Source organism: Cokeromyces recurvatus (assembly GCF_025118155.1).
Source record: "Cokeromyces recurvatus strain NRRL 2243 chromosome Unknown BX663scaffold_4, whole genome shotgun sequence".
In the NCBI taxonomy this organism is placed as follows: domain Eukaryota; kingdom Fungi; phylum Mucoromycota; class Mucoromycetes; order Mucorales; family Mucoraceae; genus Cokeromyces; species Cokeromyces recurvatus.
This window is the reverse complement of record NW_026251390.1, coordinates 495177-513471: the sequence shown is the minus strand read 5'-3', so window position 1 is coordinate 513471 and position 18295 is coordinate 495177. Positions and strand designations below refer to the sequence as shown.

Genomic DNA, 18295 nt, shown 5'->3' with positions numbered 1-18295 from the left:
AACACTATTACTTATATTATTATTTATACGTATGATTCCCTTTTATTCTTATTCTTATTATTGTAAATTTATTCTATTATGTATTATTTAATAAATTATATTTATATATTTATACACACATGTATCTTTATACACACATGTATCTTTATACACACACATAATACACACATGTATATACACCTGTCTATTATTTTATTTTATTTTTTATTTTTTTTTTAAAGAGCGTGACTGTTCTAGATAAGAGAGAAAAAACAATAGCAGGGGAATAAGATTTATTATTATACACATACATAAATAGGATTGTAGTAGTAGTAGTAGTAGTAGTAGTATATATGTATGTATTTTATATACACAATTTTTACAAATATAAGATACAAATTATTCATCATAAGAAACAACATCAGATAAAGGGGATGGAGGTATATAATTTAAATCATTCGGATCATCTTGAATTTGATAGAGAATAGGCATAAATGACTCAGGTTCTACAAGTGAAGCATTCTTTTCATTCATGATGATTGATTTCTTCTTTATATTCTTCTTCTTATTATTAGGGGAATTTGATTTCTTCTTCTTTTGTTTACGTCGATTAGGCCATTCTTGTTTAAATATTGTATAATGACGTTCACAACGAGGACATCGTTTAGGTCTCCAATCTGTAAAAATAGCACTTGGACTCCATGTCCAGGTAGCTAATTCATTTGTAATAGATACATCTGCACCTACTTGTTCTGAGATATCTTCCTTCTTTAAAGGTCGATCACAAGCAATACAAATTAATTCTTGTGACATACTACTACTAGGTGATTGAGATCTCTTTTTTTTATAGTTGTCTTTTTCGATTTTGGTTTTGTTTGAATCATCTCCTCCTCCTCATGATCTGTCCAAGTAGATAATTCCGTACTACTTACAGAAGATAGATCAGATACATCGTCAAAGAAAGTATTTAATAAATCCATATTATCATCAAGATGATCGTTATTTTGATTAAATGACCAAGTATGATCTTCTTCTTTCTTTATTTGAACAAGCTGAGGAGATAAACTGATAGCCGAATCTGATTTTGAATCATTTGAATCTATAAGAGATGATTGCGGTGAATCTTCTGATTGTATCGACTTTATGAATTGATTTAAATAACCTCTTTCTTGTTCAAAGAAATTAGATTCCTTTTTATTGGATTTAATATATTCAGCGTCTACTGCAGCATCCACTAACATATCAAGTAAAGGACAATCTGATACTCTACGTTGTTTTATAACCGGTGACCTTTCTTCCTCATCACTACCGCCACATAAAAAATCAATACTCATCACCTTTAGTCTTGCCAACTTTTCTGTAGTTGAAGTTGTTGGAGAGACAGGAATAGGCGGTAAAAAAAGCTCATCTTCCTTTTTAGATAATTTTACTTGTTGGTCACCGATCAATTCTTCTAAAGAATCAGTAGAATGTGTTTGATTAGGAGATAAAGGTTCAATAGAAGCACGTTTTGAGCGTCTATTTGGTATATAAGAAGTATGTGTATAATCTAAGTGGGAAAAAAAAAGATGAATATAAATGATATATGTAAATAAACTTTATATAAATTTTATACCTTCATATAAAGCAGATTTTCTTTTCCGAGTACTACGTCTGGTACTGCCCCCCTGATCTTCATTCATCGTTACCGTTGAATTTTCTTTTGTTTCAAGTGATGCAAAATAGCCCATACCCAAACTATGTTTCCTCTTATTAAACACACCACTCATTATATACATACATAACATATAACTTACTTTTCACATGTACTACATTTACATTCACAATTATTTTCACCAAAATAATGTTTACCATAATAGACAGTAATTTCTTCACCAAATTTGATATCTTTGATTACTTTAAAAATAATTGAATTTTGACCTAAAGCTATAAACTATGTAGTACACATAGACAATTCTAATATTAAAATAGCGCCCTTCCTTTTTTTTTTTTTTTTTTTTTTTTTTTTCTTCTTCTCATCATCACCATTACCTTGCAATTAGAATCACAATCATGATTAGCAAAACGAGCAGGGCCCAAAAAAAGACAACTACAATTCTTTCGAGTAGACCACATTACACTAAAGTCTCGGTTACCTTTCTTTAATTCAGCATCATCCTTTGGATCTAAACAAGCTATCATCCCTGTCAATAATCTCATTTCATCCCCAACATTCCAATTCTTTGTAGCAATTAAACAGGCCTCTACTTTTCTACCATTATTACAATATCTTCTTGTATCTCCTATCTCATAACCTGCATTCGGCATGTACCTAAAAATGATCACAGACATATAAAAAGGGAATAGCTATCAATATAAATATCCATTTTTATATAATTTCACATATGTATATTCTTTACATGTATAAATATCTTTTCATATGTTGAATAAATTCTTGAATTTGTTTTTGACTTTTTAAAGCAAGATACTGTTTAAAATAATCCAACCTAAAATAGAAGAATAGATATAAAGAAAATGATGATGTTAATATGATGTACACTTGCCGTATATGTAAGACAAATAAATAAAAAGGACCAAAATGTTATTACACAATGGAAAAAAGAGTTAAAAAGAAAAAGAAAAAGGATAGAAAAAGAAAAAAAAAGGTTTATATAAACTTACTTTAATATTTCATTCACTGCATCCATAGTTTTACCTTTTTCAAGTATGTTTCTTTGAATGATATCTAATATCTTATGATGCGGTACTCTTGGCCTTCGATGATCATGATTCATTTTAATTGTATTAAACCAAAGAAAAAAATTATCCAAAAAGATATCTGTAAACAAGTCATCATATCGAGATAAGACCTTGAAATCCATCAAGTTTTCTTTGTTATTATGATTTGTATTATTATTTGTCATCATTTTGAAAGCGAAATAGGAATAAATTATATGAAATAGAAAGGGGTATTTTTTTTTTTTTTTAGTTTTGTTCAAGTAATCTATTAATTTAAAAGAAAGCTGTTAAGCATTGAAGTAGAAATGAAAAAGAAAAAGAAAATAAAATAAATAAAGAAAAAGAGAAAGAGAGAAAAAAAAAAAATAAAAAAAATAAAAATATTTTATGGTTTCCATGATTTTATTCAGCATCCAATCATTTTTATCAAAAATTAACTATTTTTCTTTTCTTTTCAAAGATATCATTATCGTTACTTTCTTTTTTTGAATAAAGTAATTGTCGACAATTTCTAGCATAAAAGTCATTAAGAAGTTTAACAGGAACATACGGTAATAGATAGAATAGTACAGCGTCATACAGATTCTTAGTAAAGAGTTTATTTTGAAATGAAATCTTGTTTTTTTTTTTTTTTACATTAATAATGGACTAATGATCTTTGTTTTAAAAGAAAAATACAAATTCAGGGGGGGGGGAGGTAAAAGAAAAGATTGGATATTTGGTTAATAAATAATTATCGATCAAGATATCGAGTTAAAGAATAAAAAAGAAGAGAAAGAAAAAGTGGAGTGTTAAAAGTATAAAATATTCATCCAATAATTGTTGTGAATTTGAGACTTCAGTTATGGTTTCTTCTTTTTTCTTTTCTTTTTTTTTGGGGGGGAGAGGAAAGTAGAAAATAAATATAGCATCATCTGCCCTGAAAAGAATTGGACGTCTTTATTACGTAAGGTATTTTCTTCATATATCAAACAGATATAAATGCCGTTCATTGGCTGATAATGGAAAGAAAATTTATCCAAAAAAAGAAATTAATAATAGTTGTTGTGTCGTATTTCTGCATGATCGTAATTGCTCCTTACATATTGTACAATAGACTTATCTAATTGAGCAGTAAATTTATTTATTTTTTATTTCTTGTTAAAGGACCTCTTTTGGAGACTCGTTTTTTATTTTTATTCTATTATTTATAAATATAATTCAAATACTGATTCATGAAAAGAAAGAAAAAAAACGAATCTCCAAAATAGGCTTACTTGTTTGCGATCCTATTCGTGGGTCAAATCTCTTTACATCTTGCTAAAAAGTCGTGCTGCCAACGAGAGTCCAACTGTATCATGTGATTTGTCCAATACAGATAAAGAACAAAGATAAATAAAGCTTAACAACGAAGTAAAGTTTAGAAAAAAAAACGTCTTATCTTTATTGTCGTCGACGACTACTACGTTGCTCTTTCTTCCAATTGTTCTGCATCACAAAGGAATTGAATGACTGATTCAATGATAAAAAGTGCATTGGTAGAGCACAGCTAAACGCAAAGCCTACTCATATCAATGTCTTCTTCATCTTGTATTGATTGAACATGATTTTTGTAGGATCAACAGCCGACTTGTATCAAGCATAGTCACCTTTTTAAGTTTGGAAATAAAATATTTTATATGATAGATATACACATATTTTTTTTTATTTGATAAACCATGTGTATATAATTAATAGATGCGAAGAGAACAGCTGACCATAATACAGCAAACTATAATATGCGCGCATTTTATAGGCATATTATATCACTTGTTAGAATTAAAAAATAAAAAATAAAAACCCATGCTTTCTTTTTCTCTCTCTCTCTCTCTTTTTTTTTTTTTCTTTTTTTTTAAATTTTTATTTCCTGTTTCAACTCTTTTTTAAATATATATAACTTTCTTGATTAGTAAAGATGACATGTAATGTTGATGATGTACCTAATGGCTCTATGCTTCAAGTGGATTCCCCAGAGCCTACTTTACTCAAAGTAGAAGTATTAGATCCCAAGTAAAAAAAAAAAAAAAAAAAAAAAAAAAAAAAAAAAAAAAAAAAAAAAAAAAAAAAAAAAGCTCTTGTATATCATATTATTCATGTTTTCATGATTTATCTTATCATTATTTATGCAGACGTAATTATCAAACTCAGTCTTGGAAGAATGGTCTTGGTAAAACGTCTGAAATAAGTATTTACCCCCCAGAAAAAGATTTTCGTAAAGACTCCTTCTTTTGGAGATTAAGTGAGAATTTTATTGAAGCGGATTTTAATTATCCAATTTTATTGGGTTATGAATATACAAACTTGGTCTTACCTAGTGGTGATCATAGTAAAAGCACTATTCAACTGAATCATCGTGGTGAAGAGACGTCTACAACCGTTACACCTCTTTTTCCTTATTCATGGAATGCAGAATGGTATATAGATAATAATAATAAAATCCTCTCCTTTTCTCTTCTCTACTAATACGGAGCATAATGATATTAGGGCAACAAGTTGTAAAGTAATAGATGCACCATTAACATGCTTACAGTTTTTAATTAAACGTGAATTGGGAGCAGCACAATTTTCGGTGGACAAGTTGGAGCAACTTGTATCAAATGAAGATGGAGAAACAGGAAGAAAATTAGTATTGGGTGCTTTCGCTTTAGTTTATGTGATAGAAGGTCATATTAGGGTAGGTTTAGATGAAAATAGTCCGCAAGGTGCTCATCATGCTTTGTCTACTGGGCAAACTTTATATGTGGAACGTGATGAAGATGCTTCTCCAACAAGTATGACCATTCAGGTAACAGACGCTTCAGGTGGCGTGGGTAATCATGATCAAGGTAATACTGGTATATATATATATATATATATTCATATATATTTTAATACTAACAAAAAAAAAAAAAAAAAAAAAAAAAAAAAAAAAAAAATGAGCTAATTTATTTATGACATAATAATAATAAAAGACGCAACTATCGTGATCATTCAAATAACAGAAACAAAAAAAAATGGTGCACCTTCTACACTTGGCACAAATACATCTGACTATGGGGGAGTTCAGTCTAATACGATCAATAATAATCAATTTACTTCATTAAACGCTTTAACACCCATAAATGCTTCAGATACAACAACGACGTCTACTCTTGATAACATAAATATTTCACCGATACAACACAATTATATAACGGAGGATGCACCAAGTCGTCGTCGAGAACCACGTCGTAAGGGCTCATTGGTTGTTTATGATGATCAGCCCTTTTGGAATCTTCCTCAAGATGTAGCAAAACAAATGGTGGATCAAGAAATGAGTGCCTCAGCTTCAGCTATTCCTATTTCTTCAGATAATATTGGTGGTGAGTTGGCTACAACTTTAAAACGTGACTCGACGGGGGATGTCACGAGGCCTGAGGTAGGTAGACGTAATAGTATAGCCATGTTACGCGATAAATTAGATGCTACACAAATCTACAAACCTCCCAAATTCTCTGATCTTAATCAAGACACCGATGTTCCTCCTCCAGTTGTCAGAGATCGGTTAGTTGTCGAAGATTTCCCAAAACATACCATGAGTACAGTTTGGATTAAAATGGTCAAGCAAGGTCTTAGTGAATGGATTCGTCTCCCTGTTATCGTATGTCGTGGTAGTGAAGATGGCCCCGTCGTAGGCATCACAGCTGCCGTCCACGGTAACGAGCTCAATGGTGTCCCCTGTATTCATCGTGTGGTATCTGAGATTGACGTCCGACATTTACGTGGTACCGTGGTCGCTGTCCCCTGTGTGAATGTGTCAGGTTATCTCAAGTTTACGCGTGATTTCGCTGATGGTCGTGATCTAAACCGTCTCTTCCCTGGACGTGAAGATGGTTTCGCCTCTCAAGTTTATTGTTATCAACTGATGAATCGTGTCATTTCTCAATTTAATTATTTGATTGATCTTCATACTGCAAGTTTTGGACGTGTCAATTCATATTATGTAAGAGCAGACATGAATGATCCCTTCTCTGCTACAATGGCGAGATTACAACAACCTCAAATCGTTTTGCATAATTCAGGACAAGATGGTACACTTCGATCTGCTGCCTCTGCTAGAGGTATTCGAGCAATTACAGTTGAAATTGGAAACCCACAATTATTTCAAAGTCAATATGTTCAGGTAAAGAAAGAAAGAAAGAAAAAAAAAAAAGTCAAATATAAATGCTTGTATATGAATGATTAATAGAGATGTAATTACAACAACAAATATAGTGGTCTTATGTAGGCGTTATGCGTATTTTAGATCATTTAAAGATGTATACTTTAAATTCACAGTCAACAGAAGATATTTTGGCTTTGGGTCCACCTAATACAATTCTTTGCTCAAAAGGATTTTGGGTAAGAAATAAGGAAAAAAAAAATGTTGATATATGCAAATTTAATTTTCTTGTATGTATTTTGAGGATAGATTTATACTAGAACAGGAGGTGTCTTGGAAGTATATCCTGGTGTAAATACAATTATTCAAAAAAATGATTTAATTGCACGTATCAAGAATATTTTTGGTAATGTTGTAGATGAATATTATGCACCTTGTAGTGGCATTGTAAGTTATTATATTATATAATAAACTTAAACACATGGAAAGATACTAATAATATATACATGTATTTATATATACATATTTATGTATCCATATTTGTATATGTGTATTTATTTTTTATATACATGCATATATTAGGTAATCGGTCGTAGCTCTAATCCTGTAGCTATGTCAGGTGATCGTATCATTCATTTGGGCGTAATTAAAAAGAAAAATGAAAGTTTGCCCAAAGAAGCTAAAGAAAATTATTAAATGGATGATTTTATTTATTAAAAATACACGAATAAATTTACATATAGATGTAATTAAAGTTATTATACTATGCTAAAAATACACAAGGAAAAAAAAAAAAAAAAAAAAAAGGAAAAGAAATTAAATAGGAGTAGTATGTAATGAATTTAAAGCATGAGGAGCATAGGTATAAGCTGTCATTTTAGAAGGTTGATATGAATGATTTCCAAAACAACTACCTATATAAAGAGGAGAGCGTATACTATTTAAAGTAGGGATGTGCTCATCTTGATGAAGAGATGAAGAAGTTGAGGAAATGCCAGAGGTGATGGTATCGTCGAGAGAAGGCATAGGTGACAAATCAATATGTCGTTTATGAGTCTTGTTGCGTTCTTCGATTAAAATCTTTGCCTCTGCTTCATAATCACAAGTTGGATCAATAGGCTCGGGCTCCTCAGTTAAATAGCCTAATTCTTCAAAAAAGAGATGAATGCCATCTATGTTTTGGATATGATTGTCTTTGTCCACTATACATTCTTCAGGATTTAAGGGCAAAATAGTGGCAAGATTCTCTTGACATTCACTATCTTCCATCCAATTTGCTGTTACTGTATCGCATTCGATTTCAGTGTTATAATCATAATTATCCTCTTCAGGGGTAAGGGACATAAGTTGAAGCCCAGGAATAAAGCAACATTCTTTGTTGTTATTAATATTAGTGTCTACTATGGATGCCATCTTGTATAATAATAAGAGAATGAAAAGGGTATATATGTCTTTTAAATAATAATAATAGTATTGTTTTTTGATAAAATATTATTCATTAGAATAGGAAATAAATAAAAAATAAAAATAAATAATATTCTGATTTTGTGTGTTGTAAAAAAAAAAAATCAACAGAGGCTAAAAAAAAAAAATGTGTGTATTTATATATAAATTTAAAAAAAGGGTTCACTTCACTGTATTTTTAGACATTTTAAGTCTCAGACCTCGGGCGTAATAGGAAAGAGTCTAGAGACACGCCCTTTCGAGTATTTTAATCCAATCGTAAGCTTTTTCGATATATTTGATAGATGTTCCACCGCCACTATTTTTAAAGTGCTATTGTGGCGAATAAGCTTTAGTTTTTTTGGAAAATTTCTTTTTGTTATCCTTTCTTATATTCTTAACATAAAGATGTAATAATGCTCTAGAACGTCTCGTTTATATATAAGTATACGTAGATACACTCTATCATTACGTAAAAACGGGCTTTTTATTCTCAAGTAACTTGCAGGTTTTAAACAAAACAAGTTAAAGTCCCTCTATTATTTCCTTTTTTACACAAATTTATTCTTTAATTGAGAATTCCATGGTTACACCATTCACTGTCTAATTTAGAGAACAATGATAATAATGCTGTTGATCATTTTATATTCTGTTAAAAAGAATGTTGCTTATTCTATTAAACAAGTAATTGAATATGTGTAATATACTTTGTTAAATAATACTTTTAGTTCTTTTTTTTTTTTTTTTTTTTTTTTTTTTTTTTTTTTTTTTTTTTTACTACCAGCAAAGGTAGTAAGAAAATTTTATATTTATTTGTTATAGTAGAAAGAAAAAAAAATTTTTTTTTCGTTATGTTTTGTACTAAAAGTCGGTAAATCTCGGGTAAAAATGAAGTATGCATCTAAAACAAAAGGCTTATTAAAACAAATTATTAACTCGTATTGACAGTATAATAGAAACATAAACACATTGCATTAACTATGATAGAAATAAATAAAGTGTTTTATTTTGTCATACTTGTTATTATTACTATAATTATCGTCTTCATATCTTAATATTCTATCATATAATAATAGTAATCAATAGCACAAAGTAGTTTTCTAATAGTGTCGTAAATAAGAAGAAAATAGTTTATTTTACTATGCTATTGTATGAATCTTTTTAAAATTATGCAATTATGGACATTTTATTTCTATTAAAAAAACAGAGTTTATTTTGACGTAAAAGAAGATCTCTTTTTTCTTAAAAAAAAAAACTTATTATTTATATACAAATAATTTCTCTAACACGGTCACGAAGATCTTTGGTAAATCCAATTGAATCTAAATAATTATCAACTGTTCCATATTCACTTTTAAAGAAATTTAATAAATCTCTCATATTCTATACATAAATATATTAGACAAGTCTTTTGTCATAAAGAAACAATAATGGTTAACTAACCTGTGGTGGTGCTTGTGCAAAGTCATCTGATAAGCCTGCTTTTCTGACTTCTTCTACCATGTCATCATATATAGACGCTAAACCTTTTTGTGTTTTTGCATAATCATTCACAATAATATCCTCTGGTACACCTGCAATAGCCATAATTAAAGCAGAGACCATTCCTGTTCTATCTTTTCCTTGAGTACAATGAATTTCGATAGGATAATTCTCAGGATGAACAAATACCATTAATGCTTCTCGAATTTCCTGTTTACAATAAGTTGCAAATTCTTTATACATTCTGTTGACTCCCATAGGTGATAATACTCTCTGTCCAATTACATAGGCAGCTTTTTTTCGTTGACAAAACATCATTAAACAAATAATATACCTTTTTTTTACAATATGTATTAGTTTTCTATACAGTTATGTATATATAAATTGAAAACAAGGTATGCTTACAGTTTTAAGCTAAATGAGCATGCAGCAAATACACAATATCTTTGGAAATTTTTTCCTGCAAAATCAATTCTGTATTTTTTCCTTATTAATTTTCCATGTCCAGTAGTATTGAAATTTTCATAAGCTAAAGGCTTTTTGGTATCTGAAGGTTTATTCATCACAACGTTACTATCCAACTTGAAAGATATAAAAAGTTAATTCCATATTTTTGTTTCTAATCAATATATATATATTTCTTACATTAGCAAGTACAGTAGTTGGGAAACTTTTATCAATAGGTAAACCCTCACGTCCTTCTATTCTAAAATATGTGTCGGTATTAATTGTCATAAAATAGAATACAAACATATTTGTATGTTATGTTGATTACCCTGAACGTAAATCGAGAATTGTATTAATTTTATGAGCTTCTATAAAGGCATCCACATCTTCTTGGCTCATATTATCTAATGTAGCTGACCTAAATATTAATCCTTCTTTAATGTACCTAAATAATAATGACATGTGTTAATTTAAACTAATAAATTGTTTATTTGGCATTCATTACTTTTTATTTTCAGAATTTTCAGAAGATGAAACACTTAAATCTCGAAAGTTTAACACACCAAAACTACCCTCTTCTTTATTGTAATAAGTTTCTCCTATAAACTTTTCTTGTGCCATTTTGTCTATTACTAATAAAAGAGAAAGACCAGTTTACTGCTTAGTATAACACTTGAATTTATTTCAGGCTAATGAACTTATTTTTTAAACTCCATTTCTTCCTTTTTTTTTTTTTTTTTTTTGATTCCAATAGACCTTAAATACCTCAATATTCAGCGACAGTGATGAATTAATTATAAGGTTCATGTTATACATAGTAAAAGAATGCCTTATTTATTTATTTTTTTGAGTGAATGCGTTCATATTATAGTTTTTTCTTGATTTTACATCAATACTCCTTTATAGGGTAAGTAGTACAGTAGTTTATAGCTGTGTCTGTTAATAGCATCTACCATAAAAGAAATATCGACTAATAAGATATGTAGAATGTGTATTAAATGTAGTATTGATAAGTGCATACATACTACATTTACTTATTGTCTATTTTTTTTTTTTTTGATATATATAATAACTCAAGAAAGTCTATTTTCATAACTTTCTGCTATTATTCTATAAATAATAAAGCTTTAAAAATTTAGTAACTAGCACAGAATATTTACAAATGATTTGTTAAAAAATTCTAGATTTTAGTTTCAAAATAATACAAAAGATATCTTTACTGTGAGAGCACTACTAATAAAAGTTAACTATTTTCTTTATTAAATCCTAACTCTTGTAAACGGCCATGATCATTAGATTATCATAAAAGCAGATTTATTACTGTAAAGCCAAATGCTGCAATTATTCCTTTCTCACTATGAGATCTTAGAAAAAAGAAGATAAATATATTCTTTCCAAGTTCATACATCCACAACTAAATATTGATCCTATATGCTTAAGTATAGTAAGAAAATTTGTTTCTGTTTGTTGGATGAAAATAGGACATATTCTTTGACAAGCTTAACAAAATTTCAATCTTGGTTTAGCGCTTCTCTGCATTAAATTTGTTTATAATAGGATGGATCTTCAATATATTTAATATTTCACTTTATCATATATCGATCTCTTCTTCTTCTTTGTTACATGTGTTATAATGTGTATTCAATAATGTCTATGTTAAAGTAACTTTAAGCACTCTACTAACCCTATTCTTTGGTTATTTGTGATAAATCATGAAATAAATAATGAATATCTTTCTTGATCATTCTTGATCTAGTTTTTAATACTTTAGCTATCCTTTAACAAAAGTTACTCAATTCATTATATACAAGACTTATAAATGTCTCACTCTATAAAAGAAAGTTTGTTGTCTTTCCTACTTCATCATATATCTTACTAAAAGTTTTGGTCAATCACTGAAACTTAAGTCTAACTAATTTACTAGCTCTTTATTTCCATTTTATTTTACGATATAGTCTATTTAATTTGTCATAAAATCGCCTTTTATCAATAAACAATAAAAATACATTTGTATATTTTTTAGTCTTCAGAGTAATATAATGTTGATATCAAATTTAGTTGTTGTTCTACATTATTTTCTTGTGAATAGTTATTCATATTGATATATGAATCAATATTTACATGTTCTTCGGTGTAAGGGCACGTCTAGTTGTTGTTGATCATTATTGTTCCTCTTTGAGTACAATGACGCTACCATTGTTCTGAGAAGAGACTATTTTCAAGCTATACTCTAGAGCACTTGATTGCCATTACTTTGTGATTTTTTTCTTCTTGCTAATCCAATTTTTAGAAGATAATAGAAACTTACTATTGTCTGTCACTAATTTCTGTATCAATTCCCTCCTTTTTTGTAGTTGGATCTTTGTTGCATATATAGATATACATTCGTAATAAAATGAAGAATTGTGAACATAGAATTTAATATTAATATTCATTCTTTCTTCTGTCTGTCTCTCTCTCTTTCTTTTTTCTTTTTTTTTTTTCTTCTTTTTTTAATAGAAATATTAGCGGTGGTGATATTAACAGTAAGAAGAAAAGAAATAACAGTTAAGTTCTATTTATAAAGAGAGAAAGAGAATACATTGACTACAGTATACTAATTGTTATATACTCTTTCATTAGCAATGCATATCATGTATAAAATGTTAAAAAAAAGGGGCGTATGTATAAGGAATATTCCTTTGTACTAAATATATTCTATTTCATTATTTTCTATGATAATGATATATAACTATTATAAATAGAAAATTAAAATAAATTTACTATTATGTATAGATATCATATAGTAATAACTTTATATACAAAATAATAAACTAATAGAAAAAAAAATTTTTTTTTATACATTATGAGAATCGTCAGTACTCGCAACAATAACTTGCCCAAAATGATTTAGTAAAACGGGTCTGTTTGAATTATTGGATTTAATACCAGGAATATGCTGTCGAATAACATCTGTATGATGTTGTTGAGCAGAGGCATAAACACCTAAACCAAATCTAGATTGTTGAATCGCAAATAAAATAGAGGGATTGTTCTTCTCTTCCTTTTCATCTTTCATATCTTCTTCTCTATAGTTCCACACGGTATATAAATCATTCCCTTCCATAGCATGATCATTATTATTATTCATTGTTGTACTATCATGTTGCGCGTTTGTATATTTTGCATCTGCTAAACTGCTATTATTTGCCATATTTGATAACTGCTGCCGTTGTTTGTTATGTCGTATAGTACTGGTAAACGAACGGTCAAGATATTCTTCTGTAGTATTAAATGATTTCATATCATTTCCTAATGGGCATGCTCTTGGCCAAAGATGAGAATACATTTCTTCTAAAGAATGATGATCCTCTCCTCTTTCCCGCTTTAGAGTAGATTGATTCATAATAGTTGTTGTTACTTGGTTATTATTTTGATGAACAGTAGTATTATATGGCATGTGTTGATGAGTAGATGATTTCCATAAATGATTTCCAGCTGATATAGTAAAGGATGCTGTTGGTAATTCCGTTGGATGATGATACCGAGTCAAATGAGAACGTAGAAAGTCATCATTACATAGTACTATATTTTGGTGAAAGCTCTTATTATTTTCTAACGGTGTTGATGCTATACTTGATGTAGGCGATATAAGACCGCCATGATGCATATGATTACCATTATATTTTCCTATCCAACGAGAATTATCTGCAGTGTGATCTTGCTGCTGTTGAGGCAATATTGACGAAGATATAAATGCTATAGTGCTTTTTGGTGAAATAGGAGGATTGATAGAAGTCGTTCTGGGTATAATAGGTGATAAAAAATGAAATTTCGGACTACTATTGCAGCTAGTACTACTTTGATTCATATCTGCATCTGCTAATACTTTTTCAATTGTTGTTACAAACTTTTGTATACCATCAATAACACGATGATGTAAGATGGATTCCATAGATCTTAATGAACGTTGAAACATAAATCTTGCATTCTTTGCTTTACTCTGTCTTTCATCTGCACAATAGATAATATGAAAACGTACAGCTACCATAATTGTTTCGGCCACAAATTGGAAAGATAAAATAAAGTTAGGTTGTTCAGCCAAGGCGCATGTTAGCTGTGTTAAATTAGTAGCTAATGTAGCACATCGTTGCTGAATTATTAAGGAAGTAGGTGATGAAGGTAAAGAGGTAAATGCTACATTCTGTAAGAGGGAGATATGGATAAAATTAAAGACAAGATGTAAATAAGCAATATGAGCGTTTTTAGGAGGCTCTGTCGGTATTATATCTTGTTGATCTGTATTTTCATTTAAGGGTGTCCATTGTAGTGCAGAAGGTAAGTTTTGTAGCCAATGCATAAGTTGTGAATCATATCTTAAGACAAGTTGCTCTGCTTCAGGGAAGCGTATCATTATACCTATTGTGTATCGATTAGGAATAGCAGATTGAAAGATATGCTCAGCGAGTTGCATAAGTTTGATTTGTTCGATAAAACAGACATTAATTTCATATTCATCAGGATCATCATTTGGATCGCCTAAAATCATTGGAAGATCGATATCTATATCTTTAATTGAAAGCAAGAAAGGTTTACCGGTGGTCATGATACTATGTATCTTGTCTAAACAGTAAGCAACCCAATAAACGCGTTTGCGTAACTCAGTCTCATCAGGCGTAGTACCTGTATGATGAAAACTGTACCGTTTGTGCAAGTTAAGATCATAACACATACGACATGCCATATCTTGGTATACACTAGCCTTTATCTTTCTGGCATGAGGACCTGAGCCTCGTCGATTAGATTCATAAGTGGACATTAAACAGAGAGCAATAACAACACTAAGAGAAGGGGTATCCATATAATAGGTATCCAATAATAACTGAGCATGTTTGAAGTAATAATCCGCTTCCGATGCACTTTCGTATGAAAAATGGGCAGCATGACAATACATACTATAAAGAAGTAACGGACTAATCAAAGGGTCACGATGCTCTAATAGTCGGTAAAAGATAGATTTGGGTATAATGGGTAGTGTTGGATGACGATGACGAAAGAAAAGATGTAATAATTTTTTATTAATGTTGATAGAGGGTAATGAGGGATGAGGTTGATAGGAATTCTGATCTCTAGGATCTTCATTAAACAAGGAACGGATATCTATTATCCAATGACCTTCTTTACCTTCTCCTGGCCACATCATACTTAATTTATTTAATTGTTCTGATGTTTTTCTTAGATTATCTTGCTCTTTTGCTATTTGTCTTTGAGTCACTATATCCAAGGACTGAGTAGACGTAATTACTGAATTGGATAAAGAATCACGGGAAGTAAGTCCATTACTTTGTAAAGAGGCTGAATGAGTAGAACTAATGACATGAGATCGTTGAGTTTGATCTATGGATCCATTCTTGGAAAAAGAGCAAGGTCGTTTGCGTGCTAAAAAGTAAATGGTATTTAATTATCCTGTGTATGTGTGTGTTTTTAGGAAAAATTAGTTACCTTTACACTAAGATATTTAATTAAAAAACAAATAGATAGAAAAGTCAGTATTTGTAAAAGTAAAAGGGGAGAAAGATGCTTTATTATTATTATTATTATTTACGTTATTACCTGCATACATGGTTGTAATCCATCACACTATGTTTTATATTTTTAGTTATAAATATAAATATATTAAAGCATAAACATTTATATATTGTACCTTAATTTTTTTTATTCTACAAGTAAAACAAGCTTTTGAGACTTTCAAACGTTTTTCTTTTGGTTGATTCATTATGTGATCATGAAGTGTGCTCATTATATAAATGAGAATCTAAAATGCCAATTTCTTTTAATTTTTTTTTTTATAATATTTTTTCTCTATAAGGAAAAAAAATTATCGAGCCATAGATAAAAAAAAATAAAGAAATAAAATATTAAAAAAAAAAACGGGTAATAATACATGTAAAATACCTATATTTATAAATATATATATTTACCCTTTCATATTCTTAAAGAAGAAACTTCTATTTCTTATTTAAAAAAAAAAGGGTCCATGTTTCTTTATTTATCATTTTGATTCGTTTATGTAATCTCCGATATCAAATAATTCAATATCCGGCTGAACATAGAAATAGGCCCTTTTCTGGACCCTGTTTGAAAAAAATAAAATAAATGTATTCATATTTGTATGTAATATATATTTATAATATTACCTAACTATTTTCTTTTATATTAATAGCTATTATATTTATTTAATAGATATTTAAAAAGCATTTATTAATGACGATATGAGAAAAAATTGCACATTTTATGTTTATATGATGCAAAAAAAAAAAAAAAAAAAAAAAGGTATAAATAGATTTATAATAACTTTTTGAACCCTAAAGAAACGAAAACTATAAAATATACCTATTCTGGTTTCTAACTAAAGAGGGTTTTCAGTAAGATGATTAGATAATTAACTTTGATTACAATTAAAGTATAATTTGTGGAACAATAGATATTATATTAGACATTGATTGAACTGTTTTCATAGGCTGGAATAAGCAAATAAAATAAATATACACTTTTAAGGAAATTTTTTTTAGATGTAATCTTAATACAAATACTGGATTTTACACAAATATATAAGAGTTGACACGGCTACTACACAAAATACAAACAAGCATATATTGCCTCTTTTATATATGATAGCTTTATATGTATATATATTTATATATAATATATGAGCGTGTATATGCATTAATATAATTTGGTTATGTTACTATAAGTACATATTAATAATATTTGACAATATATTATATACCGTAGATACATAATAGTTACTTAATAACAGTTCGCTTTTTGTTTATTTTATTTCATAAGATCAAAAAAAAAAAGCATGTAACTTTTTTAAGATAATAGTTTCATAAAATAAAGATTAGATGCCGCAAATATAAACGCTTTAATGCAGCATTATATGAAAACAAATATCATTATATAAGCATTTTTTTTTAACAAAGAAGATAACATTATTTGTTTTAAAGTTTCATAAACTATTATGTTGTATCTTTAACTATGAAACAAATAATATGTTAGCCAATTATTTTAAATGTGACAAACGTTTATCATGTTTTCAATAGATAATGGTAGAGGTTATTATTATAGTCATCAATATGATTATTATAGCAAATATGTGATATTTAAATATCTTTTGGATCAAAAATAGGCATATAGTCGAAAAAGGGAACATGGTCAGCTTTCTATACAGTTAATATAATAATAGGTCAAACAATAAATATTAAACTAACAAAAAGGAATAATGAAATAGATATTAAAGGTTTATCCTGTATATCTGGGAAAACAATCAAGAAACGCTACCTCCATTTTTGGTTGGATTATATAAACATATTTGTTTTAAAAACGAAACGACTTCACCTGCTTGTTTCTACGACAAAAATGTCTACTAAAAATTAAATCTTGGAATAAAAAATATGTAAAATATAAGACTTCAAGTGTATATATATTATATTTTAAAAGACTTAAAAAATGATGAAACTGTATAAATATATTCACTTGACTCGCTTGATAAAAAATGGCTGAAGTATATTAAAAAAAAAAAAGGTGAGGAAAGCAGTTTAATGCATAGTTATTTTAGCCTGTAAAGAACTTATACCTATAATCAATGATTATTTTGGATGGTAAAAATGTAAAGACAGAGAAATAGAAAACAAAAGATAAGTCTGGAAAATAAAGATGATCATATTATATACATATAATATGCATGTTCATAAATAATTGAATATAGTAGTTATAAATCTACAGAATCATTGTTGCATATTATAATTATTATTACTAATACTTGAATACTATTATTAAAACTAAATACAGAATGAATATTATGCTGTGAAGTACAATAGACAAGTTTTATTTAAATAACTTTTTTTATTATGTAATAAATAATAGTTTATTTCAATTAAATCAGTTACAAAGACAACTACAATTATAACAAGAAAAAAAAATACACATTCACCTTAACTTCAAAATAAAATGATGACGACAACAACGGCACGGCAGAACGGCATTTTATTAACCGAGCATATAGTTATTGTGATTGGTTCGGTTCAATTGTTTTTCCGACCCAGA

General features: G+C 28.7%; 6 protein-coding genes across 6 annotated transcripts; 1 reads left to right on the top strand and 5 right to left on the bottom strand.

Moving 5' to 3' along the window:
- Positions 1-230: 230 nt before the first annotated feature.
- BX663DRAFT_498502 (uncharacterized protein) lies at positions 231-3035 on the bottom strand. The gene is made up of 7 exons (XM_051526052.1): positions 2641-3035; positions 2379-2465; positions 2011-2290; positions 1776-1912; positions 1595-1716; positions 912-1528; positions 231-816 (listed from the first exon to the last, which is right to left on the bottom strand). The coding sequence occupies exons 1-7, from the start codon at positions 2883-2885 to the stop codon at positions 379-381; spliced, it is 1926 nt and encodes a 641-aa protein (XP_051385995.1). The 5' UTR covers positions 2886-3035; the 3' UTR covers positions 231-378.
- Positions 3036-4546: 1511 nt separating this feature from the next.
- On the top strand, positions 4547-7626 carry BX663DRAFT_498495 (uncharacterized protein). Its single transcript, XM_051526051.1, has 7 exons — positions 4547-4725; positions 4845-5129; positions 5200-5540; positions 5667-6856; positions 6949-7074; positions 7145-7282; positions 7418-7626. The coding sequence occupies exons 1-7, from the start codon at positions 4631-4633 to the stop codon at positions 7529-7531; spliced, it is 2289 nt and encodes a 762-aa protein (XP_051385994.1). The 5' UTR covers positions 4547-4630; the 3' UTR covers positions 7532-7626.
- Positions 7620-8390, bottom strand: BX663DRAFT_498488 (uncharacterized protein). Its single transcript, XM_051526050.1, has one exon. It carries the CDS (start codon positions 8246-8248, stop codon positions 7652-7654), a length of 597 nt encoding a protein of 198 aa, XP_051385993.1. The 5' UTR covers positions 8249-8390; the 3' UTR covers positions 7620-7651.
- A 1151-nt stretch (positions 8391-9541) lies between these two features.
- BX663DRAFT_529501 (protein-tyrosine phosphatase-like protein) lies at positions 9542-10018 on the bottom strand (the record flags this gene model as incomplete). The annotated part of the gene is made up of 2 exons (XM_051530248.1): positions 9542-9661; positions 9722-10018. The coding sequence occupies 2 exons, from the start codon at positions 10016-10018 to the stop codon at positions 9542-9544; spliced, it is 417 nt and encodes a 138-aa protein (XP_051385992.1).
- A 426-nt stretch (positions 10019-10444) lies between these two features.
- Positions 10445-10857, bottom strand: BX663DRAFT_498486 (uncharacterized protein). Its single transcript, XM_051526049.1, has 2 exons — positions 10713-10857; positions 10445-10652 (listed from the first exon to the last, which is right to left on the bottom strand). The coding sequence occupies exons 1-2, from the start codon at positions 10826-10828 to the stop codon at positions 10532-10534; spliced, it is 237 nt and encodes a 78-aa protein (XP_051385991.1). The 5' UTR covers positions 10829-10857; the 3' UTR covers positions 10445-10531.
- Positions 10858-13043: 2186 nt separating this feature from the next.
- BX663DRAFT_549127 (fungal-specific transcription factor domain-containing protein) lies at positions 13044-15986 on the bottom strand (the record flags this gene model as incomplete). Its single annotated transcript, XM_051531125.1, has 4 exons — positions 13044-15625; positions 15689-15695; positions 15800-15826; positions 15891-15986. 4 exons carry the CDS (start codon positions 15984-15986, stop codon positions 13044-13046), a joined length of 2712 nt encoding a protein of 903 aa, XP_051385990.1.
- Between the last annotated feature and the right edge of the window lie 2309 nt (positions 15987-18295).

Bases quoted from the DNA above. Each gene is read 5' to 3' on its own strand.
- BX663DRAFT_498495 (XM_051526051.1), top strand. From the start codon at position 4,631: ATGACATGTAATGTTGATGATGTACCTAATGGCTCTATGCTTCAAGTG. The intron at 5,130-5,199 runs GTATATAGATAA...TAATGATATTAG, and splicing joins TATTCATGGAATGCAGAATG to GGCAACAAGTTGTAAAGTAA. The intron at 7,283-7,417 runs GTAAGTTATTAT...TGCATATATTAG, and splicing joins ATGCACCTTGTAGTGGCATT to GTAATCGGTCGTAGCTCTAA.
- BX663DRAFT_498502 (XM_051526052.1), bottom strand. From the start codon at position 2,885: ATGATGACAAATAATAATACAAATCATAATAACAAAGAAAACTTGATG. The intron at 2,466-2,640 runs GTAAGTTTATAT...CTTCTATTTTAG, and splicing joins GCAGTGAATGAAATATTAAA to GTTGGATTATTTTAAACAGT. The intron at 817-911 runs GTAAGTAGTACG...TATAAAAAAAAG, and splicing joins ATGTATCTGATCTATCTTCT to AGATCTCAATCACCTAGTAG.
- BX663DRAFT_498488 (XM_051526050.1), bottom strand. From the start codon at position 8,248: ATGGCATCCATAGTAGACACTAATATTAATAACAACAAAGAATGTTGC.
- BX663DRAFT_498486 (XM_051526049.1), bottom strand. From the start codon at position 10,828: ATGGCACAAGAAAAGTTTATAGGAGAAACTTATTACAATAAAGAAGAG. The intron at 10,653-10,712 runs GTAATGAATGCC...ATTATTATTTAG, and splicing joins GAAAATTCTGAAAATAAAAA to GTACATTAAAGAAGGATTAA.